This window comes from Orcinus orca, chromosome 10 (assembly GCF_937001465.1).
Source record: "Orcinus orca chromosome 10, mOrcOrc1.1, whole genome shotgun sequence".
In the NCBI taxonomy this organism is placed as follows: domain Eukaryota; kingdom Metazoa; phylum Chordata; class Mammalia; order Artiodactyla; family Delphinidae; genus Orcinus; species Orcinus orca.
Window position 1 is genome coordinate 23,903,792 of NC_064568.1, and position 27,694 is coordinate 23,931,485.

The 27,694-nt window shown below is 42.5% G+C and overlaps 1 protein-coding gene and 1 long non-coding RNA gene across 2 annotated transcripts in view; one reads left to right on the forward strand and one right to left on the reverse strand.

The window, feature by feature from the left end:
• The window catches only part of LOC117200704 (uncharacterized), a 178,514-nt gene that overhangs the window by 125,306 nt on the left and 25,514 nt on the right, over positions 1-27,694 (reverse strand). The gene's annotated exons all lie outside the window — the stretch shown is intronic.
• Positions 24,975-27,232, forward strand: LOC101274177 (60 kDa heat shock protein, mitochondrial-like). The gene is given in 2 exon segments (XM_033424866.2): positions 24,975-25,692; positions 25,695-27,232. Coding segments are annotated over 2 exon segments (1,716 nt in total). The 5' UTR covers positions 24,975-25,019; the 3' UTR covers positions 26,738-27,232.

Genomic DNA, 27,694 nt, shown 5'->3' on the forward strand with positions numbered 1-27,694 from the left:
TTCTCCATAGTGGTTGCACCAATTTACATTCCCACCAACAGTGCAGGAGGGTTCCCTTTTCTCCACACCCTCCCCAGATTTTGTTATTTATAGACCTTTTAATGATGGTCATTTTGACAGGTGTGAGGTAATACCTCATTGTAGTCTTGTAAAGACCTGTAGTTTTTGTTTTTTTTTGCGGTACACAGGCCTCTCACTGCTGTGGCCTCTCCCGTTGCGGAGCACAGGCTCCGGACGCGCAGGCTCGGCAGCCATGGCTCACTGGCCCAGCCGCGCCGCGGCATGCGGGATCCTCCCGGACCGGGGCACGAACCCGTGTCCCCTGCATCGGCAGGCGGACTCTCAACCACTGCGCCACCAGGGAAGCCCCAACACCTGTAGTTTTAAACACTGAAATATGAGTTGTTCCTTACTTAGCATCACTGAGTCCACCCCAATTGAGAGTTGCTATGAAGATTGCATGACTGAATAGTTGTTTAGCTTTGAGAACGTGCCTAGTAAATAGTAGGCACTATGTAAGTAATTATTAGGTTAAGAAAAAGTATGCAACACTGTTTTAATACTAACAAGGGATTGAGATAGGCCTTGCTTGTGGTCCGAGTTTTGGTAATAAACATGTCCAGTTTTCTTTCTCCAGGCCGAAGAAATCGAATCTACCTCTTCCCCATGGTGTTTGGTAATAAACTCTGTAAAGTCAACAGCGTTGAGCTCAGGAAGTTTCTTTAATCATTAGACAGAATTTTCATGTCGAAAGCACTCCTGATATGGGTCCATTCAAATTGCAGTGTGGGTTCTAACGGAGCGGCAGACTGGATGGCAGATGACCGGGGCTGAGCAATCTGCGGAAGCCAGCCATGTGCGCAGTAATTCAGAGAGGACCAAGGAGCCGGATCCAGGGGGGAAATCATGGCAGTTAATGAGAATCAGATGCAGTGTAATTCAGACCGCAGCGCTCGGTCCTGATCTCCAGGCGCAGGGAATTACATCCATAAACAGACCAGGCTTGATTTTATACAGCACTTTCATCCCCCAAAGAATTCCAAAAGCGTTCCGAAAGAATGCTCTGGTTACTGGTAGCTCAGTGATGGGGAAGACAAACAGGGAAATTGTTGTGTTCACAACTCAGCCTTGGAACCTTCGTTAGAATCCGTGCCCTCCAGAATAGGCTGGCTTGGGAGGCCAGGGACCCTTTCCTGTTATGAAAAACATACTCCCCCCTCCCCCCTTCAATGTAAACGTGCTCATAAAAGAAATCCAAGCATGCACTCAAGAGGCTTTCAAACTTTAACCAAGAATCACAGTAAGAAGCACATAGCTCACGTCAGATTCAGTGATTCACTATATTGATTTCTATGTATACATGGATATATACATTTTTTATATACAACTGAAATGAAACTAAATAAAATAATACTTGCTCTTCTTATATGTGATTTATTTATTTATTTATTTTTGGCTGCGTTGGGTCTTCGTTGCTGTGCGCGGGCTTTCTCTAATTGTGGTGAGAGGGGGCTACTCCTCGTTGCTGTGCGCGGGCTTTCTCTAATTGTGGTGAGAGGGGGCTACTCCTCATTGCGGTGCGCGGGCTTCTCATTGCAGTGGTTTCTCTTGCTGTGGAGCATGGGCTGTAGGTGCACAGGCTTCAGCAGTTGCAGCACTCGGGCTCAGTAGTTGCAGCACGCAGGCCCTAGAGCGTGTGGGCTTCAGTAGTTGTGGCACGTGGGCTCAGTAGCTGTGGCTTGAGGGCTTTGTTGCTCTGCAGCATGTGGGATTTTCCTGGACCAGGGATCAAACCCATGTCCCCCGCATTGGCAGGTGGATTCCTAACCAGGGCGCCACCAGGGAAGTCCCTATGTGATGTATTCTTGATATTATCTATTCTATTTCATTTATTTTAAAAAGCTGACCACTTCCTGTAAGTTGATACTACAATCCACGTATGTGTAGCATCTTACATTTTCAAATTCATCTCTTTGAAAATAGTGAAAGACAGTGGAAGACTGACACCAGGACATTTCAATGGTACCACAACATACGGTCCTGGGACAGTAACTTCACCTTTTTAGGTCACAAAACTACTGAGAGTCTTCCAGGTTTAGCTTGCTGAAATTTTTACATGCAGCACTTGTGTGTAGATAAAACAAAATATGCTGAACCCAGATTCACTCGCTGAGACTATTTTCAAATTCTGAGGTTGATTCAGAGGTGGGGTTTAAGGTATGGAGAAAGCCCATTTTCTGTTAGTACTAAATACAGCTTTGGGTGACCCCTAAATCAGTCAGATTTTTTTTTTTTTTTGATTGCAGGTAACAAAACCCTCCCTCCATCTAAACACACACAAAAGAAATCCTTCGTTCAAATAGTGGACTCGTCCAGGGGCTGCATAGATTTTAACACAGCTGGCACCGGATGCTGAGATCATGCCATGGTAACCTGTCTTCCCCCATCTCTGGGTTCTACTTTCCTCTCTATTGGCTTTGTTCTCACCTATTACAGGTAGGCTTCCTCCTTGAAGCCAGAAGATGTTCATCAGCACTTCTAGACTTCAATTCTACCAGCCTAACGACCCAAAGGAAAGAGGGCACCTTTTTTCTGACTGTTTAAGCGAAAACTCTAGACTTCTCATTATCCCAGCTTGGGTCACATGCCCATTCGTGAATCCATCACCGTGACCAGGGATACGCATTGTTCCAAACGGTCTCGTCTGCCTACCCCGGGGCGTAGTGATGGTGTCGGAACAACCAAACTACATGAACTCAAGGATTTCACAAAGGAAAATCAAGGTGCCATATCTAGAAGTCAGGGACATGAATTTTAAGTAGATGATAAAAAAAAATGGCCATTACTGACCTCTGTGCAGATAGACCACCAATCCCTGCCTCCTATTCAGTCTTAAAGTACAGAGACAAAGCTGGCATTCTGTCACTACACTTGGAGAGTACTTTTTTTCACCAAGAGAAACCCCGACATTTTCTCTCTCCAATCATTTTGAGAAGTTAGAAGCTGTGGGAAGGGATTCTCTTAGCTTGCAAATGGAAAACTTAATGTGCCATGAACTTCTGGTCATAAGCTAAGAAGTAAAACCTCTCTTTGGGCCTTTTAGAAATCAGCTCTCCAACTTTATGTCCATTGTTTGTAATGCTGTAATTGCCTCCATGGCTGTATTGTAGCTGCCTTTGCAAACAAAGTTGAAACCTGCAGGTCACCTTAGATTTAACCAATGTATTGTGTGCACAACTGTTGGGGCCCTGAATATGTGCTCTGTCTTGCACTGAAAAGCACACGAACAGGGAAAACACACACACAAAACAACTGTCACTAAATCTGACAAAAAGGAAGAAAGCGTATTGGAGAAAGGTGGCTCAGGTATGATTATTTTCCAGCATTTTGCCGAACACCATTTATCATCTGGTAAGCAGTGCAAACAGAGCTGTGGCCTTTAGACTCTGCAAACGTTATTGCTATGCATGTGAGGAGATTAACTCACCGAAACGTAGAAAAAGACAGACTATAAGTAGTATAGATTCTTCCTTTTGGCTTGTGCCCTTCTCATACCAGATTATCAGGCCCAGGGTTTTGGTTTTTTGTTTGCTTGCTTTGTTTGGGTGTTTGTTGTTGTTTTTTGGTTTTGTTTTTTAATGATTTCTCATAGAATAGTTCAAACCAAACTGGGAAAAGGCAACCTTGTTGTGATTCAGGCACATTAATCACCTTCAAGAAATTGACAGTTTTCCTTTGATAACACTATTTTGCCTTGGGTTTAAGATGCGAAATACAATCATTATTACTTTATAGGCACCACATCAGGAATAAAGAAACTGGTACTTTTCCCAAAACATAGTTTTCCCAGAACTGCCTAGAACATTGTCCCTTCCCTCTCCCTTGGTTCTTTCTTTTTTTTTTTTTTTTTTTTTTTGGTTCTTTCATTTTTCAGCCTTCATACCTTTGCTTAAATGTCAGGCTTTAGTTTCTTAAAAATTAAACATATGCAAGGGCTTCCCTGGTGGCGCAGTGGTTGAGAGTCCGCCTGCCGATGCAGGGGACACGCGTTCGTGCCCCGGTCCGGGAGGATCCCACATGCCGCGGAGCGGCTGGGCTCGTGAGCCATGGCCGCTGAGCCTGCGCGTCCGGAGCCTGTGCTCCGTAACGGGAGAGGCCACAACAGTGAGAGGCCGGCGTACCGGAAAAAAAAAAAAAAAAAAAAGCAAAAGTAAACAAAATTACCACAACAACTGAGCAGTTCTATTTCTAGGCATGTGCCCAAGAGAAATGAAAACATAACATCCACACAAAACCTTGTGCGTGAATGTTCATAGCAACATTATTCTTAAGAGCCCCAAAGTGGAAAACATCCAAAGATTTGTCAACTGGCAAATGGAGAAACAAAATGTGATATAGCCATAGACTGAAATATTATTCAGCTGCAAAAAGGAAAGAAGTACTGATAGATGCTACAACATGGATGGACCTAAAAAACGTTACGCTTGGGACATCCCTGGTGGTACAGTGGATAAGACTCCACGCTCCCAATGCAGGTGTCCCGGGTTCGATCCCTGGTCAGGGAACTAGATCTCACATGCATGCTGCAACTAAGAGTTCGCATACCACAACCTGACTGCTGCAACTAAGGAGCTCTGGAGCCGCAACTAAGGAGCCCGCCTGCCGCAACTAAGACCTGATGCAACCAAATAAATAAATGTTAAAAAAAAATGTTATGCTAAATGAAAGAAGTTAGTACAAAAGATAACATATTGTGTGATTGCACTCGTATGAAATGTCTAGAGAAAGCAAATCTATAGAGACAGAAAGTAGATGAGTGGTTACCTGTGGCTGGAGATAGAACAGATATTAACTGTACATGGGAATGGGGGAGCTTATAGGGGTGATGAGAAAGTTCTAAAAACTGCATTTTGATGATAGTTATACAACTCAGTCAATTTAATGGAAATCATTGAATTGTACACCAAAAATTTTAAAATAACAATAATAAGGCCAGGCTTTTCTTAGCCTGAGATTAAATAAAATGCCCTTGCTATACCTTCCCTTGGCCCCTACTTTAGAAAGCTTCACCCCACTTGCAAGTACTTGGATTTGGTCTCAGACACATGTGGATTCTAGTCTCAGCTGTGCCATTTGTTGGCATGATCTTGGACAAGTTGCTTGCCCTCCTTAAGACTTCAGGAGATAGGTACCTTTGTATTAAATTATTTGTCATACTCTCAAAATGCTGTCTATGTTTGTGTCCTTTCTACACAACGGGACCATGCACTCAGGGCTTGTTCTTCCGTCTCTCTTGTACCGCACCCTGTGACACAGCTCAGGTCTCTGGGCAGTGCAGCATGGTGGGTAAAACCTCTGCATCCAGGGTGCTTGGATTTGAACCTACTCCCCAGCTGTGTGACCATGGCCAAGGTATTTAACCACTCTGTTTCATCATTCTTAAATGTTTTTTTGTGAGTTATTAAGGTTCTTGTGAAAATTAAATGAGATGATACACATACATGCTGATACATGTACACTGCTTAGAACAGTGCCTGGCCCGTAGCAAGTGCTATGTGTTAGTTATTATCTTTATACCCCATATTCGGACAGATACAAATAACATACATCTGCTTGGTGTTTCACTTCCCAGGAGTGTTTGGGTCCACTCTGGACATGCATCACCACCAACCAGCATTAGTAACACTCTTCAACAGCAAATGCTCACCTTGACCTCTGAACAACCTGGGTATTTGTGCTTCTCCCAGCAGATCCTTTAATCCCTCACCTCAGTTTCTCATCAAGGTAGGCTGTCTTGGGACTTCCCTGGTGGTGCAGTGGTTAAGACTGTGCACTCCCAATGCAGGGGGCCTGGGTTCGACCCCTGGCCAGGGAACTAGATCTCACATGCATGCCGCAACTGAGGAGCCCACGAGCCGCAACTAAGACCCGGTGCAACCAAATAAATAATTTTTTTTTTTTTTTTTTGCGGTTCACGGGCCTCTCACTGTTGTGGCCTCTCCCGTTGTGGAGCACAGGCTCCGGATGCACAGGCCCAGTGGCCATGGCTCACGGGCCTAGCCGCTCTGCGGCATGTGGGATCTTCCCGGACCGGGGCATGAACCTATGTCCCCTGCATCAGCAGGTGGACTCTCAACCACTGCGCCACCAGGGAAGCCCCCAAATAAATAATTTTTAAAAAAACAAAGTAGGCTGTCTTTTAGTAAAAACTCAACAAATGCTTTTGTACTCACATTATGTACTAGCAAATTCCATTAATTTGTTGAACTGTGCATTTAGCATACAGTAATTGAAAGCTGACTGAGTGCCAGAATCCTAAGAGGTAGGGACTAAACACAGAAAAAGGTACTAATATAATCCTTGTCCTCAAGAAGTTTGTGATCAGAATCAGAGGTTCCCAAACTCCCTGGGCATCAGTGACCTGGAAAAACAGCAGGGTGGTAAGGTATGGCATGGGAAAGGAAGGTTTAAGCATAACTCCCCCGCCCTATCACCTCCATCCACCCCATAAAGTTACTTTGAAGTAAAAACAATTTTTTAAAAACAAATGTAGGGCTTCCCTGGTGGCGCAGTGGTTGAGAGTCTGCCTGCCGACGCAGGGGACACGGGTTTGTGCCCCGGTCCGGGAAGATCCCACATGCCGCAGAGCGGCTGGGCCCATGAGCCATGGCCGCTGAGCCTGCGTGTCCGGAGCCTGTGCTCCGCAATGGGAGAGGCCACAACAGTGAGAGGCCCGCATACCGCAAAAAAACAAAAACAAAAACAAAAAAAACAAATGTAGTATCTGCGGAAAACCATCTTTAGAAAATTTGCTATTTTCATTGATCTGTAACATGCAATCAGTGTAAACACAGCATGCTTGCTATGCAAACACAGTCTCAGGTAAGTCCCCCGGGGCGGGGGTCACCCCCCAAAACAAACTCCTGAGTTTCCCCTATATTGAAATTTTGGAGCTGTCATCAAGGTATCAAGCTTTGTTTGTTCATTTACTTATTTAATCAGTATGCTGGTGGTTTTATAAAATACAGATCCACTAGACTTTCTGACTCAGAATCTCTAGGGGTAGAATCCAGGTACCCGTACTGTTAACAACCTTCTCGGGGTTCAGTTAATGGATCTGCTTTGGGGAAGTACTGCCCTACGACACAGGTGGCAGGAAGGGAGGATGGATTAAACTAAAGACAGGAAGAGCAGTGACGAGGTGAGAGGTGAGGACAGGTGAGCCAGGCAAGGAGGATGTGGTGGGCTTAGCCCCCCAAGATGTGCATGGCACCATCCTGAATGTTGAACCTGTGAATGTTGCCTGTCATGGCAAAAAGGACTTTGCAGATGTGATTAGGGATCTTGAGAGAGGAAGATTATCTGGATTATCTGGGTGAGCCCTTAATGTAACCACAGTATCCTTATAAGAGGGAAGGAGAGGGAGATTCAGCTGCAGAAGAGGAGGAAAACCTTGGACGAGTGACCACGGATGCAGGGAGAGAAAAGCTGATGTGCTTGGAAGAAGCAGCCATCAGGCGAGAAATGCAGGCGGCTCCCAGAAACGAGAAAACATGAGGAAATGGATTCTGCCCTAGAGTCTCCAGAGGGAGCCAGCCCTACTGACACCTTGATTTCAGACCTGTAAGACTCATTTCAGATGTCCGGCCTCCAGAATTGTAAGAGAATACATTTGTGGGTTTTTTTAAGCCATTACGTTCATGGTTATTTGTTACAGCAGCCATAGGAAACTAATACAGAGGATTAAAAAAAAAAAAAAACAAATACAGCTGACCTCGAACATGAGTGTTAATCCACATATAATTTACAGTCGGACCTCTGCGTCAGTGATTATTCTGCACGCTCAGGTTCAACCAGTGGACCATGCAGTGCTGTAGTATTTTTTATCGAAAATTATCCGCACATAAGCTAAACCATGCAGTTCAAACCTGTTGTTCAAGTGTCAGATGTACAGAAATACGTAGGTGTGAAACCATTACGATCTGGTAATTAATTGGTAGGATATACGAGGTTTAAAAAAAGAAAGTGAGAGAGAAGGAAGAATCAAGAATGAGTCTAAGGATTTCCCTGGCAGTTCAGTGATTAAGACCCTGTGGTTCACCTGCAGGGGACGTGGGTTTGATCCCTAGTCTGGGAACGAAGATCCCACATGCTGCGCAACACAGCCAAAAAAAAGTAATAAATAAGTCTAGATTTCTAATTGTTGATGAATGAATTGGTTTGGTTGCTGACCCCAAATAAAGGAGGAGGTTAAAAAAAAAAAAAAAAAGAATTCGCCGTTTGGGCCTTTGCTCAGGGGATGTACAAGTGAAGACGGTCAGCAGGCAGTTGGATGTACAGGTATAAGGTTTGGATTCTATCATTTGCAAAAGGGAAGGATGAAATATTCCACATCTGGTGGACATGAGGACTAAGGAGACAGTGTGTGTGGAAGCCTGGCATGTGTAGGTATTCAACAGATGTCAGAGGAAATACCTCCACCACAACATAATTCCATGATCTGGGGTTTGTTCCCAGGCAAAGTGGGCTATGAGACTCTGCCCCTTATCCGCACCATTACCTCATCAGTCCATTTGGCAGAATGCAAAATGCTGACTGGAGCGATCGTTAAAATAGTCACTAACACCAGCTAAGGTTTAAGTGCCTGGTGAAAAGTGCCTCTACTGACCCCAGAGGAAGACGCAGGCTAATGCAGCCGGTCAGTATTTCTTAAATGAGTAAAGCCTCATTAATTGGGACACAGAGAGGCTCAACGAGAGTTTAGATTGTCCTCTCTTTAAAGAGAAAGAGTTTGGGAAGCAAATGAAGAGTTTAACAAGATTTCCAGAGGGACTATTTAAATGCCTTAGAAAACCAAGCTGCTTTTAATCACCTTCAAACACTTGAGGAGCACCATTGGCGGTCCAACCGATTTGTGTTTGGCAAACCATTTCTAAGTCTCTATTAAACAAGTGCTGGGGATAAACGAAGGAATCATTTTAAAGCCTGGTTCTATTTCCTGGAAATAGTGAAGCTGTTTCCTTTAAAAATATTTCACCATTCTGATATGCCATTCATTCTGACTGAACTTCCTCTAACAAGGAGTCAGACAAATGAGGGTTTCATAGATCTTTTTCTCCAGAGCTCCTCCTCCACCGCCTATCTAGCCACGAATTTGGGGGGTTCCTGGACCCAATTCCAATGCATGGGTGTGTGTAGTAGGGGTAGGGTGCTCCCCATACCACCAAGCAATTCTCAGGACACCAGCTGGGTGTCCTATGATTCAATTCAGTTCTGCCACTGTCCACCCAGAGATAGCATCAGGTTTCACAGGGTAAGAGTTCAGTCACACAAGAGTGCCCCCTGGTCCCTGCCACCCATTTCAATCATTTCCTGTGCTTCTGACTAACTGGCTACAGATTGGGTGTTCCAGTGACCCCCTCTCCCTTATGCCAATAACAAGTTCAGGTTGTCACCTGTGCTTCTGACCAATGAGCTATACATTGGAGGTTCCTACAGCCTCCCTCCATTAATTTGCAACAGTGGCTCACAGAACTCAGAGAAACATTTGTTTACTAGGTTATCAGTTTATTATAAAAGGATGCAGCTCAGGACTAGCCAGATGGAAGAGATGCATGGGGCAAGGCATAGGGAAAGGGTGCAGAGCTTCCACACTCTCTGAGGGCACCACTCTCTCTGTATCTACACATGTTCACCAACCTGGAAGCTCTCACCAACCTGGAACCTCATCCTTCTGAATTTTTATGGAGGTTTTATTACATAGGAATGATTGATTTCATCACTGGCCATTGGCTGTTAATCTAACTTTTGGTTCCTTTCCCTTCTCTCCTCCCCAGGGGTCAAGGCGGAGGGACTGAAAGTTCCAACACTCTCATCACATGGTTGGTTCTCCTGGCAACCAGACCCCCACCCTTAGTTGTGATACAAAAGTTGCCTCACTAATATAAAAAAAAACTGTCACTTTCATCACTTGGGAAATGCCAAGGGTTTTAGGAGCTCTGTGCCAGAAATTTGACGAAGACCAAATACATATTTCACAAGAAGTCAGGGAAAAACCTAGGGTTGATCCTCAGTACGCTTGCATGTCCCTATCAAATCCGTCACCGAGACCTGACCATCTCTACACACTTTTCCTTTATTTTTCACCCTGAAAATTCTAGTCCCTAACATCTATTTATGATAAAAATTCTCAACAGAAGTGTGTAGAGGGAATGTACCTCAACATAATAAAGGCCATATACAACATGCCCACAGCTAACATCATATATAACAGTGAGAAACTGAAAGCCTTTCCTCTAGGATCAGGAACAAGACAAGGATGCCCACCTTCACCGCTTTTATTCAACACAGTATTGGCAGTCCAAGTCAGAGCAATTAGGCAAGAAAAAGAAATATAAGGCATCCAACTGGAAAGGAAGAAGTAAATTGTCACTAACTGCAGATAACATGATATTATATACACCATATGTAATATGTAGAAAACCCGACAGACTCCATCAAAAAACTGCTAGGACTAATAAATTCAGTAAATTTTTAAAAATAAATTTATTTATTTATTTATTTTTGGCTGCATTGGGTACTTGTTGCTGCACGCAGGCTTTTTCTCTGGTTGTGGCAAGTGAGGCCTACTCTCCATTGAGGTACGCGGGCTTCTCATTGCAGTGGCTTCTCTTGTTGCGGAGCACGGGCTCTAGGCACACAGGCTTCAGTAGTTGCGGCACATGGGCTCAGGAGTTGTGGTTCACAGGCTCTAGAGCACAGGCTCAGTAGTTGTGGCACACGGGCTTAGTTGCTTCATGGCATGTGGGATCTTCTTGGACCAGGGCTTGAACCTCTGTCCGCTGCATTGGCAGGCAGATTCTTAACCACTGCACCACCAGGGAAGTCCCTAAATTCAGTAAAACTGTAGGATACAAAATCAGTACACAAGACATCTGTTGTGTCCCTATATACTAACAGTGAACTATCAGAAAGGGAAATTAAGAAAACAATCCCACTTATAATTGCATCAAAAGGAATAAAATACCTAGGAATAAATTTAACCAAGGAGGTGAAACCCATGTACTGAAAAGTATGAGACATTAGTAAAAGAAACTGAAGAAGACACAAATAAATGGAAAGATATTCCATGCTCATGGATTGGAAGAATTAATATTGTTAACATGTCCATACTACCCAAAGCAATCTACAGATTCAATATAAACCCTATCAAAGTTCCAATGGCATTCTTCAAAGAAATAGAATAGGGCTTCCCTGGTGGTACAGTGGTTAAGAGTCTGCCTGCCAATGCAGGGGACACAGGTTCGAGCCCTGGTCCGGGAAGATCCCACATGCCACGGAGCAACTAAAGCCGTGTTCCACAACTACTGAGCCTGTGCTCTAGAGCCCACAAGCTACAGCTACTAAAGCCTGCGTGCCACGACTACTGAAGACTGCATGCCTAGAGCTCTGCTCCACAACAAGAGAAGCCACTGCAATGAGAAGCCCACACACAGCAACAAAGAGTAGCCCCCGATCACCACAACTAGAGAAAGCCTGCGTGCAGCAATGAAGACCCAACGCAACCAAAAATAATAAAAAAATAAAATGAATTTTAAAAAAATGTATTAAAAAAAAGAAATAGAATAAATAATCCTAAAATTCATATGGAAACACAAAAGACCACAAATAGCCAAAGCAACATCAGTAAGAAGAACAAAGCTGAGGACATCATGCTCCTTGGTTTCAAACTATATTACAAAGCTATAGTAATCAAAACAGTATGGTATTGGCATAAAAACAGACATATAGATCAATGAAATAGAATAGAGAGCCCAGAAATAAACCCATGAATATACGGTCAATTAATTTACAACAAAGGAGCCAAAAATATCCAATGGGAAAAGGACAGTCTCTTCAATAAATGGTGCTGGGAAAACTGGACAGCCACACGCAAAAGAGTGAAACTTGACCACTGTTTTATACCATACACAAAAATTACTCAAAAAGGTAAACACTTGAACATAAAATCTGAAACCATATAACTCCTAGAAGAAAACATAGGCAATAATCTCCTTGATGTAGGTCTTGATGATGATTTTTTGAATCTGACAACATAAGCAAAAGCAACAAAAGCAAAAATAAATAAGTCGGACTACATTAAATGATAAAGCTTCTGTAGAGCAAAGGAAACCATCAACAAAATGGAAAGGCAATTTACTGAATAGGAAAAAATATTTGCAAATTTTATATCTGATAAGGAGCTAATATCCAAAATATACAAAGAACTCATCAACTCAGTGGCAAAACCCAAAAAAATTCTAATTAAAAAATGGGCAGATATGCACAATAGATATTTTTCCAAAGAAGATATACAGATGGCCAACAGGTACATGAAAAGATGCTCAAAGCCATTAATCACCCGGGAAATGCAAATCAAAACCACAATGAGATATCCCCTCACACCTGTAAGAATGGGTATTATCAAAAAGACAAGAAATAACAAGTGTTGACAGGGATGTGGAGAAGTGTTGATGGGAGTGTAAACTGGTACAGCCACTATGGAAAACAGGACAGTGGTTCCTCAAAAAATTAAAAATACAACCACCATATGATCCAGAAATTCTACTTCCGGGTATTTACCTGAAGAAACAAAGACAGTAATTTGAAAAGATATATGTACCCCCATGTTTTTAAACACATACACACACATATATACGTACAGTAGAACATTATCCAGCCACAAAATAGAACTAAATCTTGCCATTTGCAGCAACATAAATGTACCTTGAGGGTATTATGCTAAGTGAAATAAGTCAGAGAGACTATTATCAAATGATCTTACTTATATGGGGAACAGAAAAACAAAAACACAAAAATACAAGATCATAGATACAGAGAGCAGAAGATTGGTGGTTGCCAGAGGTGGGGGGAGGGGGGTGAAGGATGGGAGGAATGGGTTAAAAAAAAATAAGAAAAAATTCTAGTCCCAGCTCCCATCACCTCCTACCTGGACTACTGCAACAGTTCTTCCTCTAGTCTGTTGGATCTACTCAATGCCCTTCTAATTCCCCCTTCTGACAAGTGCCTGTGAGATCTATCCAAAATAAAGTGTAGCCTCTAGAGTCAGATTGAATGGGATCATTAGCCGTGGGGCATTTGTCACCCATAGCCTTTCTGGGCCTCACTGTGTTCATCTACAAAACTGATAATAAGTCACTGCCTCTGAGGTTTCAGGTGAGGGTTAAGTGAAAGTGAAGTGCTTTCCTTCCTGCCTGCAAATAGCAACTGCTCAGTAAATATTAAGTTGCATGACTATGACCACTTGGCCTCTCCGCCAGCCAGCCAGTTAGGACAATCTCACCCCAGCTATTATGAACAAGCACATGCTTATTCTACAACATTCATTCATCAGTTTATACAGGTCAAGTGCAAAGTGAGGTTTACGTCTTGTTTTCTTTTCCATCATTTTTGAGGCGCACAGTTAGGAGAAAATGCATATAACTTAAACGAAACCAATCATACTTAGGAAGGGTTTAAGTCACAGATATAAAAGGAGCATTTAAAATAGGAGTAGATGGACCATTTCATAATTCTTCCTTTAAGGTTAATAGAATTCCTTTCACACTCCTAACAGATTCTTCCCATAACTTCTCACCTTATGGCCCCCAGTAAAAAACAAAAACATGTTCAAAGAAATAAAAAAATCAACTATAAGCAGAGTGGGCCATTAAGCATTCTGAAGGGCACTTCGTCAGAATATGAAGAAAGAATTTAATCCTTAGCTGACCAGAGATAAACAATGAAAATTCAGAAAGTAAAGCTACTCTGAAATCTTCATTGTAACTCTCTCTAGACACAAACAAGTGTTTTCTATCAGGTGATTCCTTTTATCTCAGGAGCTGTTCTAATTGCTCAAAATGTGCTCCGAGGTGGGTAATTCAAAAGCAAAGTCTTTCACCACCATATTTTGCTGGAAAAGCTCATTATCTCAATGTGAAGGAAGCTTTCTCTAAAATGATGAAAAGGATAGTTTTAAATGAAATAGTGTTTTATTCCTTTTAAAGGACTCAGAGCTGCAATTAGTACTTTAAGAGGCTCTAAGGACCAAAGACATTACGATGGCTTCCTCCCTCACACCACCTTGTATTTCAAAATAAAAATGACCCTACGATAAGTGGGAAAAAAGGCTAAAGTTCTACTTTTCCCCAAGGACTACATTATTGATTTCCTTGAAATAGCATATATTTAATTCTTTCTCAAAAATTTTTTCTTGGTGAAGTTGCTTTGTTGGTTTAATTTGCCTACCAGGGACTCAGCGCTGTAAGGACTCAGACAACTCAAACTAGTTTGGCACAGAGTGGTCTAGCAAAGGTGGAACTTAAAGACTTGGATCCAAATCCCAGCTGAGCCACTTACTACCTGTGTGACCCTAGGCTAGTTCCTTCTCTCTTAGCATCAATCATTTTGTCTGTGGCTAAAATGTGGCTGTGTGGGGATAAGAACAAGTAAACAGAAACACAGTCCCCTAAATCTGTCCCCTCAATTTGCTAACTAAATAATAGTAGAGAGCTCTTTGCAATTAACCCATCACTTGTATGTAAATAGTGCCTCAGCAAAGCACTATTGATTTCCTTAAGTAAATGAAACGGGCACCCTTACACAGTTTATTTACTTTTAAAATTTGCTTAGCATGTTCAGATGACAGAGAATGTTTCAAAAACTCCACAGGTTTCAATTTATCTGAATTTAAGTTAATGAGTTTTTGGTATCCTAACATGTGGAGAGAAGGAATGAACAAAGAGAAGGAAATTATGTATAATGACCATTAAAGATAACAGAACACTATATTGTCAGTGGATTTTAAGCATTTGGGAAGTAAACAAAATATTTGTTGCAGGAGTATGCTTGACATCTGCTGTGAAACCCACATCCATGAGAAGGTGAAGGCTTTCAATACCTGCTCAATTACCTCGTGCCTTGTCACTACGTTAGGTGACTGAAATTTTAAAGAAAAAAGAGATGGTACCAGTTAACACATCTGAATACACCTCATCCCTGCAGGAGTCATTCATTCAGCAAACATTTTACTGAGTCTACTCAACACCAACCCATTGCGTTAGATAATTAGGATGAAACTACCAACAAGACTCATATATGGCCCTCGTCACATGGAACATACATGTTTGGAAGGGGGAAGAAAAGTGCTCTTGAGGACACTTATTTGCCAGTAACTGTGTGCCAGGCACTGCTTTAGCACATTACACATGAATGGATTTGTTATGAATTTCACTGACAGTACTGAATTAGAAGTTATGCAATTCCCATCTCTCCTTTTCTTGCAGTTACCATCAAAAGTTGTTAACTGGGAGGTATAAATTAAAGGTTGGGGTTAATATACACACACTATACTATATCTATCTATCTATAATAGATAACCAACAAAGACCTGCTGTATAGCACAGGGGACTATACTCAATATTTTGTAATAACCTATAAGGGAAAAGAATCTGAAAAAGAATACACACACACACACACACACACACACATATATATGAAACTGAATCACTGTGCTTACACCTGAAATTAAATCACGGTGCTGTACACCTGAAACTAACATAACATTGTAAATCAACTATACTTCAATTTTTTAAAAAAGTTGTTAACTGGCTTCCCTGGTGGCGCAGTGGTTGAGAGTCCGCCTGCCGATGCAGGGGACACGGGTTCGTGCTCCGGTCCGGGGGGATCCCACATGCCGCGGAGCGGCTGGGCCCGTGAGCCATGGCCACTGAGCCTGCGAGTCCGGAGCCTGTGCTCCGCAACGGGAGAGGCCACAACAGTGAGAGGCCCGCGTACCGCAAAAAAAAAAAAAAAAAAGTTGTTAACTGAAAAACAATAACCACCACCATTAAACCTACATTTCTCCAAAATTCTTTTCTATGTAACTTATTTAAAGAGGGACACCTGTTCTTCAAAAATATCACTGTCATAAAAAAAAACAACTGAAGAATTGATCAAAATTAAAGGAGACATAATAACAAAATGTAATATGCAATCTTGGTCTGAATCCTGTACTGTGGAAGAAAAATACAATAAAGGTCCTTACTGGATCAGTCAACAAAAGTGGAATGTGGACAGTAGATTAAATAAAAGTATTGATCAATGTTTAATTAGCTGAAGTGGGTAACTGTAGTGCAGTTATGTAAGAGAATGTTTTGTTCTTAGGAATACACACTAAAGAACTTAAGGGTAAGGTGGCATAATGAACGCAACATAAGTACAAATGGTTTGGGGAAAATATTTTATATATGACAAATGACTAAGTAAATAGGGCAAGACTTTAACAATGAGTGAATCTAGGTGAAGGGCATTGTGGAGATTTTTTGTACTATCCTGGTAATTTTTTTTTGATACTTGTAATTCTTTGCAAATAGAAGTTTAAAAATTCTGTAAATCTAAAATGTAGGATCCCTAATAGCACAAAGGTAGGGATGAAAATTCCAAGTACATGCTCTCTGCAGCTGGGGATCATTAAGAATGATGTCCTTGTGACCAGATATTAAAATTCTGATCTGTCATGGTAAATTTCTATGCATTTGGGCAATAAAATGGAACATTCTCCCAGTCTAAGATTTTATTATCATTCCTCTGAGAACGTATTCTTTGTCAGATATTCTTTATTTTGGCTCCAGATCACCTACAACTTCAGATGGTGTTTTGAAGTCAATTCACCTCTAAGGCCATCCAAATATTGAAAAGGTCATTAAAATACAAAGTAGAACTGAATAGATTTTTGTGTTAAAATTCTTCCAGGACTTCCCTTGTGGCTCAGTGGTTAGGAATCCTCCTGTCAATGCAGGGGACACGGGTTCGAGCCCTGGTCCGGGAAGATCCCACCTGCCACGGAGCAACTAGGCCCATGCGCCACAACTACTGAGCCTGAGCTCTAGAGCCCATGACCCACAACTACTAAGCCCACGTGCTGCAGCTACTGAAGCCCACACGCCTAGAGGCCGTGCTCTGCAACAAGAGAAGCCACCGCAATGAGAAGCCCGCTCACCGCAACCAGAGAAAAAGCTCACTTGCAGCAACGAAGACCCAACGCAGCCAAAAATAAATAAAATTATTTTTTAAAAAAGCAAATTAAAAAAAAAATTCTTCCAATGCGTTCCCATTGCCACTCATCACTGGGAAAGTTTTACTTGACATCTAAAATCCCTAAGTAGCTTATTCTCTGGGTAGCTCAAACATAACTTTTTGCCCTGATTTAAAGTTTTCTTTAACAATATGATTTATGTGCTAACTTAGACATATCTCAGGAGGTGAGGGATTCAAAGAGCAGCCATGACTTGGGACTTTGGGAGGGAATAATTTTATGGAGGCTCAGTTATAAATGAGGAAAAGAATTCTTACCTCAGAGGGGATGATATAAGAGATAATTATCACTTGCAAAATGCCTCAAGGTCTTGAGATAAAAGGGGTCATTTTGGTGTATCACACTGTCATTTTTATTATGTGCTCTCTTATATTTCTCTTACAGAATATGCAGCAAAATCATTTTAAATGAATTGAAGGTGGTTGCCTTACTTCACTGATTAAACAGAACAATCTACTTGTCCTTGGCCACAGGCAGAGTTCTTATCAATGGAATGAGGAATAAAGAAATTCCCAGCCTTGTTGCTTCTCCTTTTTCACTGGCTTACTTAATGAGCTACATTATTTTCAATTTATTATTCTACTTTACTTATGTTCACATTATTATTTTAGTTTAATATGATACAAATGATGCTTGCCTTAGCACTTTTTAATGGTAAGCGTACAGCCAGGGTAATTCAGTTTCCCTGTCTTAGTCTGTTTGGGCTGCTATAACAAAGTGCCATAGACTGTGTAGCTTATAAACAACAGAAATTTATTTCTCAGTCTTGGAGGCTAGAGTCTGAGATGAGGGTGCCAGCATGGTTACGTTCTGCTGAGGGTCCTCTTCTGGCTTGTATACTGCCTCCTTCTCCTTGTATCTTCACACGAAGGAAAGTGGGCAAGGGAGCTCCCTAACCTCTTCTTATAAGGGCACTAATTCCATTCCTGAGGGCTTCACCCCATGACCTAATTACCTCCACCTCTGAATCCCATCACATTGGGAGTCAAAATTTGGTGGGGAGGGGGACACAAACATTGAGTCTATAACATCCACCAGTATTTATTGAACACCTGTCCTGTGTTAGGCGCTAAGAGAAAACTGGTGGACAAATAGACCCACTTGCAGAGCTCACAAAGCTGAGTCCAGTGGAGCAGAAACACGAGAAATAATCGTAAAATAAATATTCCATTTTAAGGTTTGACAAAAGACATAACCAGAGACCTGAGATTATTAGGATGGGACCTGATATAAATAAACTTCCAATAGATCTTCCTATTTCTGTTTGTAATAAATGTGATCACAGATGTCCTCAGAGTTAAAACATTTTAATAACACACTAATTTGTCAGGAACAGTATATCTAGGTCAAAGGAAGAGTTCAGTCTCATTTGTTAGAGCTGCTTCTGATTTTCTCTGAGTTTTAATATTTTTGAGGACATGATGGAACATTACAACTGTAGGAAAAATTGCAAATGCTGAGCAAAATCTGGTTCTTATATAATTGGCAGGAAGAATCAAGAGGAAATTTAAATTTCTAAAAACAAAAATACAAAGTAAACAATATTGCAGTAGTGAATTTAGGGACAAAATATTTATGAGTCATTGCAATTCCCTAGTGAACATCTAGTTATCATTTACTGAATGCTTTCTATTTGTACAGAGTACAGGCTCAATAAATGATACCTAATTACTATGTTCTATTTTGGGGGCTCGTAATGTGGTAAGGACTCACTCAGAAATGTGGAGATGTCAAAAAGACCTGAAAAAAAAAAAGGCAATCAGGAATTTCAGCTCTGTGGTAGAATGATCTCACAGGGACCCAGAAAATGGAACGCTCTAGCCTAACGGTAAGAAGAGGACCCATCTTATTTCACAGAGACCTGAATGGATGGAAGATTTCCCTAGAGCAATGGTTCTCAAAGTGTGGTCCTTGGATCACCAGCATCAGTGTCAACTAGGAATTTGTTAGCAATGCAAATTCTCAGCACCACCCCCCAGACCCACTGAATCAGAAATTCTGATGGTGCAACAAGCATCTCTGTTTTAACAGGCCCTCCAGGCAAGGGGAGAAGATTGTTTCTGGATTTCCATCACCTTTACCATCTAGGATGATTCAGACAACAGTCACCAATTAAACAGAAGTCTCAAGATAAACAAGAAGTGGAACATATAGACTGACTTACTGGAAGAGTCCAGAAGCATGGACTGTCTGTGGCAAGTTTGAGAACCATTGCCCTAGACCAGACCTGACCTGGTTAACTCTGGCTAGTCACTGCGTTTGGAAACCTTGACTTCAACAGTTACATGACTAGGTTTCTCCTCTCCTTTGGTTTTACTTCCGTAGCTAACATTTGTTTTATTTTCTCTGTATCTCAATTCAAAAGGATCTGATTGGGGCAAGTTGTTACCAGCATTCCTACTGGACAAAGCTTTGGAGTCAGGCCAGATCATAGGCCACCAGCCAACCTATAAACTGGTTGCCCTGAGGTCCCATGCCCACCCCTGGTCCAATCAGCCAAGGCCACAGAGCTGGGGCTACAGGGAAGCTACATGGGCATTGATGCTTAATGAATGGCTTGGAGCTGTTTCTTGCAGTAAGAGATTGTAGGGAATGCTCTCCCTAGAAAGGGTCTGTTGGTCCCTTGCTTTTATCACCTAGAAATATTGACTGACCTAGCATAGACATGACCCCTTGTGATACAGGTCCAAGACTGAGTTGGTTTGTACTGAAATAACTGTGAAGCTGTTACAACTAAAGTCACTTAAATATTAATGTGTATAAATAACCACAGATGATTGGCCGTCCATTGGACCTATTATCTTCTTCTCCAATGAACATGTCATGTTAGGCCCTTGAGGTAAGGATCAGCACCAAAATATTCCCTGGCACATAGTGAGTGCTCAATAACCATTTGTTGGGCTTCCCTGGTGGCACAGTGGTTGAGGGTCCGCCTGCCGATTCAGGGGACACGGGTTCGAGCCCTGGTCCGGGAGGATCCCACATGCCGCGGAGCGGTTGGGCCCGTGAGCCATGGCCGCTGAGCCTGCGCGTCCAGAGCCTGTGCTCCACAACAGGAGAGGCCGCAACAGTGAGAGATCCGCGTACCGCAAAAAACAAAACAAAATAAAACAAAAACTATTTGTTGAATGAATGGATGGATGGATGAGTGAGAAAAAGGAATCCACCTGGACACAGAGATTATCATGCTAAGTGAAGTAAGCCAGAGAGAGAAAGACAAATATCATATGATATCACTTATATGTGGAATCTAAAAAATAACACAAATGAACTTAACAAAACAGAAACAAACTCACAGACATAGAAAACAACCTTATGATAACCAAGGGGGAGAGCAGTGGGGAGATAAATTGAGAGTATGGGATTAGCAGATACACACTACTACATATAAAATAAACAACAAGGATTTACTGTACAGCACAGGGAACTGTACTCAATATCTTGTAATAACATCAATATAATGGAAAAGAATCAAATATATATATATATATATATAACTGAATTACTTTGCTGTACACCTGAAACTATCAGTATATTGTAAATCAACTATAATTCAAATTTTTAAAAAATTTATCTTTGGCTGTGCTGGGTCTTCGTTGCTGTGCGCGGGCTCCCTCTAGCTGCATCAAGTGGGGGCCGCCCTTCATTCTGGTGCGCAGGCCTCTCACTGCGGTGGCCTCTCCCGTTGCGGAGCACGGGCTCTAGGCACGCCGGCTTCAGTAGTTGTGGCTTGCGGGCTCTAGAGCGCAGGCTCAGTAATGGCGCATGGGCTTAGTTGCTCCGCGGCACGTGGGATCCTCCTAGACCAGGGCTCGAACCCATGTCCCCTGCATTGGCAGGCAGATTCCTAACCACTGCACCACCGGGGAAGCCCCTATAATTCAATTTTTTTTAAAAAAAGAATCCATCTATTTGTTGTGGGGGGGGGGAAGGTTAACACACACAAAAAAAAAGTTAACAAAAAACAATTTTTGATTCTTGTATTCAGTCTCAGGTTTAAAACTTTTGATTGAACAGCCTATATTTATATAGACTGTTGTTGAGAACATTTTATACAGCTTTCAAACAAAGGAGCATACATAATATTTGTTGCAGCTTTGTGTAAAGTAGCTAAAGGTTACAGCCTAAATGACTCTCTATGGGAGCTTGGTTAAATAAAGCACAGAACCAAACAATGGAATAGTCTGGAGCTGTTTCATAATTTTTTTTTTTTTTTTTTTGCGGTACGCGGGCCGCTCACCGCTGCGGCCTCTCCCGTTGCGGAGCACAGGCTCCGGATGCGCAGGCTCAGCGGCCATGGCTCACCGGCGCAGCTGCTCCGCGGCACGTGGGATCCCCCCGGACCGGGGCATGAACCCGCGTCCCCTGCGTCGGCAGGCTGACTCTCAACCACTGTGCCACCAGGGAAGCTCGCTGTTTAATAATTCTAAATGAATTTCCTCATTAGTGTATGAAAGGTGTTTGCTACCATTGTTTCATTTCACTGATTAAACCAACTGATTTACTCACCCTTGTTTGCAGGTAGCAGTGAAATGAAGAATGAAAAATTCCTAGCCACGTAGCCATATTTAAGAAGCATCTTTTTCATTAAAAAAAATCTGAAACGTAATATTGCCCATCAACTATATTTCAATTGAAATAAAAAATAAGGAAGCAAAAAAAAGAATAAGAAAGCAGCTTATATCTTTTCTGATATGGAACAACCTCTGAGATATATTTGTGAGCAAAAAAAGCAAGATGCTGACAGCATATAGCAGCATTTGTGTAAATTAAAAGGGAGATCTATGTACAGACTATCGTAAGAAGTACATATAAGAAGCCTGTAAAGGAATTAAAATGTTGCCTTTGGGGAAGAGAACTGAGAAGAATGAGATGGAGATGCCCTTCTCACTGTCTACCCCTTCATACTGTTGTCGTTTTTAAGAAAACATGTATGTTTACTTATTCAAAATGTCATTAACATACTTAAGGCGTTAACTCTTGGAAGATTTCACTTAAAAATAATTAGGAGAATATGGATCTTGCAGCAATTACACCTGCATTCTGATTTCCTGTACATGCTACTATACTTTTAGAGGACAGAAAATTGTTTCTGCATTTCTATTACCTTTACCATCTAGGAAGATTTGGCCACCACATACAGAAGTCTCAATTTCAATAATAAACAGAATGTATGGACTTACTTCATGGACGAGTCCAGAAACATGGCAGGATTCAGGTGCAATTTGATTCTGAGGTTCACCATCTTTTGGGGCTTCACCGCTCTCTCCATTCAATTCTCTCAATCTGGCCTCCTCTGAACTAGCACTGGCCCCAGGGTGGCATGCCCTATTGGTGGCAAAAATCACCACTGCTGTTCCAGGTGCTGCCGCTACCACGCAGCCCAGCATGAAGGAAGCCTCTGTCGCAGCATTCCAAGTGCAGCGCCCGAGGTTCGCTCCAGGAACCAGCCTAGCTCCCACGTGCAGCCAGGCATCCGTGACTGTGGCCAGGTGAACAGAATGGGCTGCACCTGGCTTCCCTGCTCCTACCCTGGGGAGGGTAGAATTCACTTCCCTGGTACCACAGGCGGCCTCAAATGCAGGATTGGGAAGGAAGAACCGGGGAGTAGAGGCTGATAGGAAATACCAGGAATTGTCCCCCAAAAGTTGATCTTCAGCTTTGCAAAAATGAGGGCTTGGCTAAATCTCTGCACTTTGTCCCAGAGTTATGCTATACACCCCCTCCCTTTTTTTTTTTTTTTTTTCTGATTTCTGATTTTTTTTTTTTTTCTGATTTCTGATTTTTTTTTTTTTTCTGACTGATTTTTCTGGCAATCAGTCTACTGGCTGGGCAACCGGTGTCTTAGATAACATCACACGTTTTTTTGTTTTTGTTTTTGTTTTTTTGCGGTACACGGGCCTCTCACTGCTGTGGCTTCTCCCGTTGCGGAGCACAGGCTCCCGACGCGCAGGCTCAGCGGCCATGGCTCACGGGCCCAGCCGCTCCGCGGTATGTGGGATCCCCCCGGAACGGAGCACGAACCCGTGTCCCCTGCATCGGCAGGCGGACTCTCAACGACTGCACCACCAGGGAAGCCCCATCTCACGTTCTTGAAATAAAAAAACAATATTGTTTTCTCGTCTGACAGTTTGACTCTTTAATACTATGCAATGAGCACCCATCCTAGAAGTACACTATCACCAAGTCAAGATGAAAACGTCATCTTAGTATGACAAAGGGAGAACAGTGCCATTTGGACTCTGCTTCTCCGTGGGAGGAGAGCTCCATGGTCACAGTCGGCTTTTATCTGCGATTTTGAAACGTAAATCTCAGCTTTGAATACTGCCGAGTTTGCTGGCCTTTTCTGAACCCAGAATCTGACAGAGCCAACTACTCACAAAATGCGAGCTGCTTGTTACCACTGAGACTCTCAGCTGGTTGTGAGATTGCTGGAGATATTAGCCAGCCACGGAGCCCACAAATACAAACCGTGCCCTTGCAGGGGGCCACACCTGGGGTACGAGCTGGGGATAGTGTAGTGAAAGGAGACAGGGTCCTGGCCCCCTGGAACTTGCTCCAGCAGGGAAGGCAGACAGTAAATATACTCATTTAAACAGTTAAGTAATTACAAACTGCAGAAACCCTCTGCGATTTGTCCCCTGCTCATACCCTCCTGCTTATCAAGGACGCTTTCCCCCTCATTCTCTGCAAGGCAGATGCCTGGATCTTTTATGTCGTAAACCAGCCCTGATCCCATCTACCCCTCTGAACACACATACTTCGATCACACACTGTTCCCTATACAGGAAATAGCCTCCCTAATACCCTACCACCTCCTTCCCCTTCACCAGGTTAACCTCGCTTTCTTCTTTGGATTTCAGTTTAAACTACACTTCCTAAGGGAATCCTTCCCTGAGATTCGATCAGCTATTTTTATAGGATCTTCCAGCCCCATCTGTGCTTCCCTCTTGGCACATGGGCTCTTCAGAATTAGACATCTATGTGGGAGATATTTGATTACTCTCTGCCTCCACAACCAGACTCTACAATCCAAGAAGGTAAAACCAGTGTCTAGTGTTTTCACCTTTGTATTTTCATGCCATACCAAGCATGCTCCACCCCAGGGCCTTTGCCCGTGCTGGTCCCTCCACCTGGAACACTGTCTCCCAGATGGCCACATGGTCCACTCTCTGACTTCCTTCAGGTTTCTGATCAGATATGAACCTAGCCATGAGGCCTTCCCTGACTCCTTTACACAAAATACCAGTCCCAACTCAGGGCATCCCAATTCCCTTTAGCTTGCCCTGCACAGCACCTCTACTATTCAAAGACTCTATTTTCTTCATTTTTGTATTGCTCCACTAACATGGAAGCTCCATGAGAATAGAGCTTTCATTCATTTCGTTGACTACATTTTCCTTGGAAGCTCACCTGTCTGGTACATATTAGGTGATCAGTAAATATTTATTGAATGAATGGCTGAATCAGTACCTACTGCTTAGAAAACTGTCATCACATAGTAGGCACTCAGTAAATATTTTTGAGTGAATAAGTGCCTGTATGAAGAAGTATAGGTGCTGCTCAAACAAATGCAGAACATTTAACCTCCTTGTAAGTCATATAAGGCATATAGAATAAAAAAGGGGTTTCAGCCATTTTGATTACATTATGCCAATATAGGCACACCTCAGAGACACTGCGGGTTCGGTTCCAGACCATTGCAATAAAGTGAACATCGCAATAAACCAAGTTGCTAGGAATTTTTGGCTTCCTAATGCCAATAGTTATGTTTATACTATACCATAGTCCATTAAGTGTGCAATAGCATTATGTCTAAAAGAACAATGTCACTCGCCACCGACGGCCTGTCTCGTCGCCCACTAGCCGTGCCGCTGCCCAAGAAATGCTTCGATTGCCCGCAGTCTTTCGCCAGATTAGGCCAGTGTCCAGGGCACTGGCTCCTCATCTCACTCGGGCTTATGCCAAAGACGTAAAATTTGGTGCAGATGCCCGAGCCTTAATGCTTCAACGTGTAGACCTTTTAGCTGATGCTGTAGCCGTTACTATGGGGCCAAAGGGAAGGACGGTGATTATTGAACAGAGTTGGGGAAGTCCCAAAGTGACAAAAGATGGTGTGACTGTTGCAAAGTCCATTGACTTAAAAGATAAATATAAAAATATTGGCGCGAAACTTGTTCAAGATGTTGCCAATAACACAAATGAAGAGGCTGGGGATGGCACCACTACTGTGACTGTACTGGCACGCTCCATTGCTAAGGAAGGCTTCGAGAAGATTAGCAAAGGTGCTAATCCCGTGGAAATCAGGAGAGGTGTGATGTTAGCTGTTGATGCTGTAATTGCTGAACTTAAGAAGCAGTCTAAACCTGTGACAACCCCGGAAGAGATCGCCCAGGTTGCTACGATTTCTGCAAATGGAGACAAAGAAATCGGCAGCATCATTTCTGATGCGATGAAAAAGGTTGGAAGAAAGGGCGTTATCACAGTAAAGGATGGAAAAACACTGAATGATGAATTAGAAATTATTGAAGGCATGAAGTTTGATAGAGGGTATATCTCTCAATAATTAATACATCAAAAGGTCAGAAATGTGAATTCCAAGATGCCTATGTTCTGTTAAGTGAAAAGAAAATTTCTAGTGTCCAGTCCATTGTTCCTGCTCTTGAAATTGCCAATGCTCACCGTAAGCCCTTGGTCATAATTGCTGAAGACGTGGATGGAGAAGCTCTAAGTACACTCGTTTTGAATAGGCTGAAAGTTGGTCTTCAGGTTGTAGCAGTCAAAGCTCCAGGTTTTGGTGACAATAGAAAGAACCAGCTTAAAGACATGGCTATTGCTACTGGTGGTGCAGTATTTGGAGAAGAAGGACTAACTCTAAATCTTGAAGATGTTCAGCCTCATGACTTAGGAAAAGTTGGAGAGGTCATTGTGACCAAACATGATGCCATGCTCTTGAAAGGAAAAGGTGACACGGCTCAAATTGAGAAGCGTATTCAAGAAATCATCGAGCAGTTAGATATTACAACTAGTGAATATGAAAAGGAAAAATTGAATGAACGTCTGGCAAAACTCTCAGATGGTGTTGCTGTGCTAAACGTTGGTGGGACAAGTGATGTTGAAGTGAATGAAAAGAAAGACAGAGTTACAGATGCCCTTAATGCTACATGAGCTGCTGTTGAAGAAGGCATTGTTTTGGGAGGGGGCTGTGCCCTGCTTCGGTGCCTTCCAGCCTTGGATTCAATAACTCCAGCTAATGAAGATCAAAAAATTGGTATAGAAATTATTTAAAAAGCACTCAAAATTCCTGCAATGACCATTGCTAAAAATGCAGGTGTCGAAGGATCATTGATAGTTGAGAAAATTTTGCAAAGTTCTTCAGAAGTTGGTTATGATGCTATGCTTGGAGATTTTGTGAATATGGTGGAAAAAGGAATCATTGATCCAACTAAGGTTGTAAGAACTGCATTACTGGATGCTGCTGGAGTGGCCTCTCTGTTAACTACAGCAGAAGTTGTAGTCACAGAAATTCCTAAAGAAGAGAAGGATCCTGGAATGGGCGGAATGGGTGGGATGGGAGGTGGGATGGGAGGTGGCATGTTCTAATTCCTAGAATAGGGCTTTGCCATCATTAATGAGCTGTGAGAGGAAGCCCGAGGCAGCGTTCCTCATCAATAACTTTGAGAGGTCAGTTGAAGGACATGACTGAAGAAAAGGCTGGCTGATGTTTAAGAAAATCACTATAACCATCAGTTACTGGTTTCAGTTGACAACATAGAATGGTTTACTGCTGTCATTGTCCATGCCTACAGATAATTTATTTTGTATTTTTGAATAAAGACATTTGTACATTCCTGGTAAATGAGTATAAGAGCCATGCACCAATGTACTGCTTTCAACTTAAATCACTGAGGCATTTTTACTACTCTTCTGTTAAAATCAGGATTTTAGTGATTGCCATCAACAGATGAGAAGTTAAGAAGCAGCCTTTCTGTGGAGAGTAAGAATAATTGTGTACAGAGTAGAGCAATATCCAATTATGTGACAACCTTTGTGTAATAAAAATTGTTTAAAGTTAAAAAAAAATAAATAAAAGAACAATGTATTTATCTTAATTAAAAAATACTTCATTGCTAAAAAATGCTAACATCACCTGAGCTTTTTTGCTGGTGGAGGGACTTGCCTTCATGTCGATGGCTGCTGACTGATCGGGGTGGTGGTTGCTGAAGGCTGGGGTGGCTGTGACTATGTCTTTTTAAAAAAAATAAATTTATTTATTCATTTATGTATTTTTGGCTGCGTTGGGTCTTCGTTGCTGCATGCAGGCTTTCTCTAGTTGTGGTGAGCGGGGGCTATTCTTCATTGCGGTGTGCAGACTTCTCATTGCGGTGGCTTCTCTTGTTGCAGAGCATGGTCTCTAGGCGTACGGTCTCCAGTAGTTGTGGCACACGGGCTCAGTAGTTGTGGCTCACAGGCTCCAGAGTGCAGGCTCAGTAGTTGTGGCTCACGGGCTTAGTTGCTCCGTGGCATGTGGGATCTTTCCAGACCAGGGCTCAAACCCGT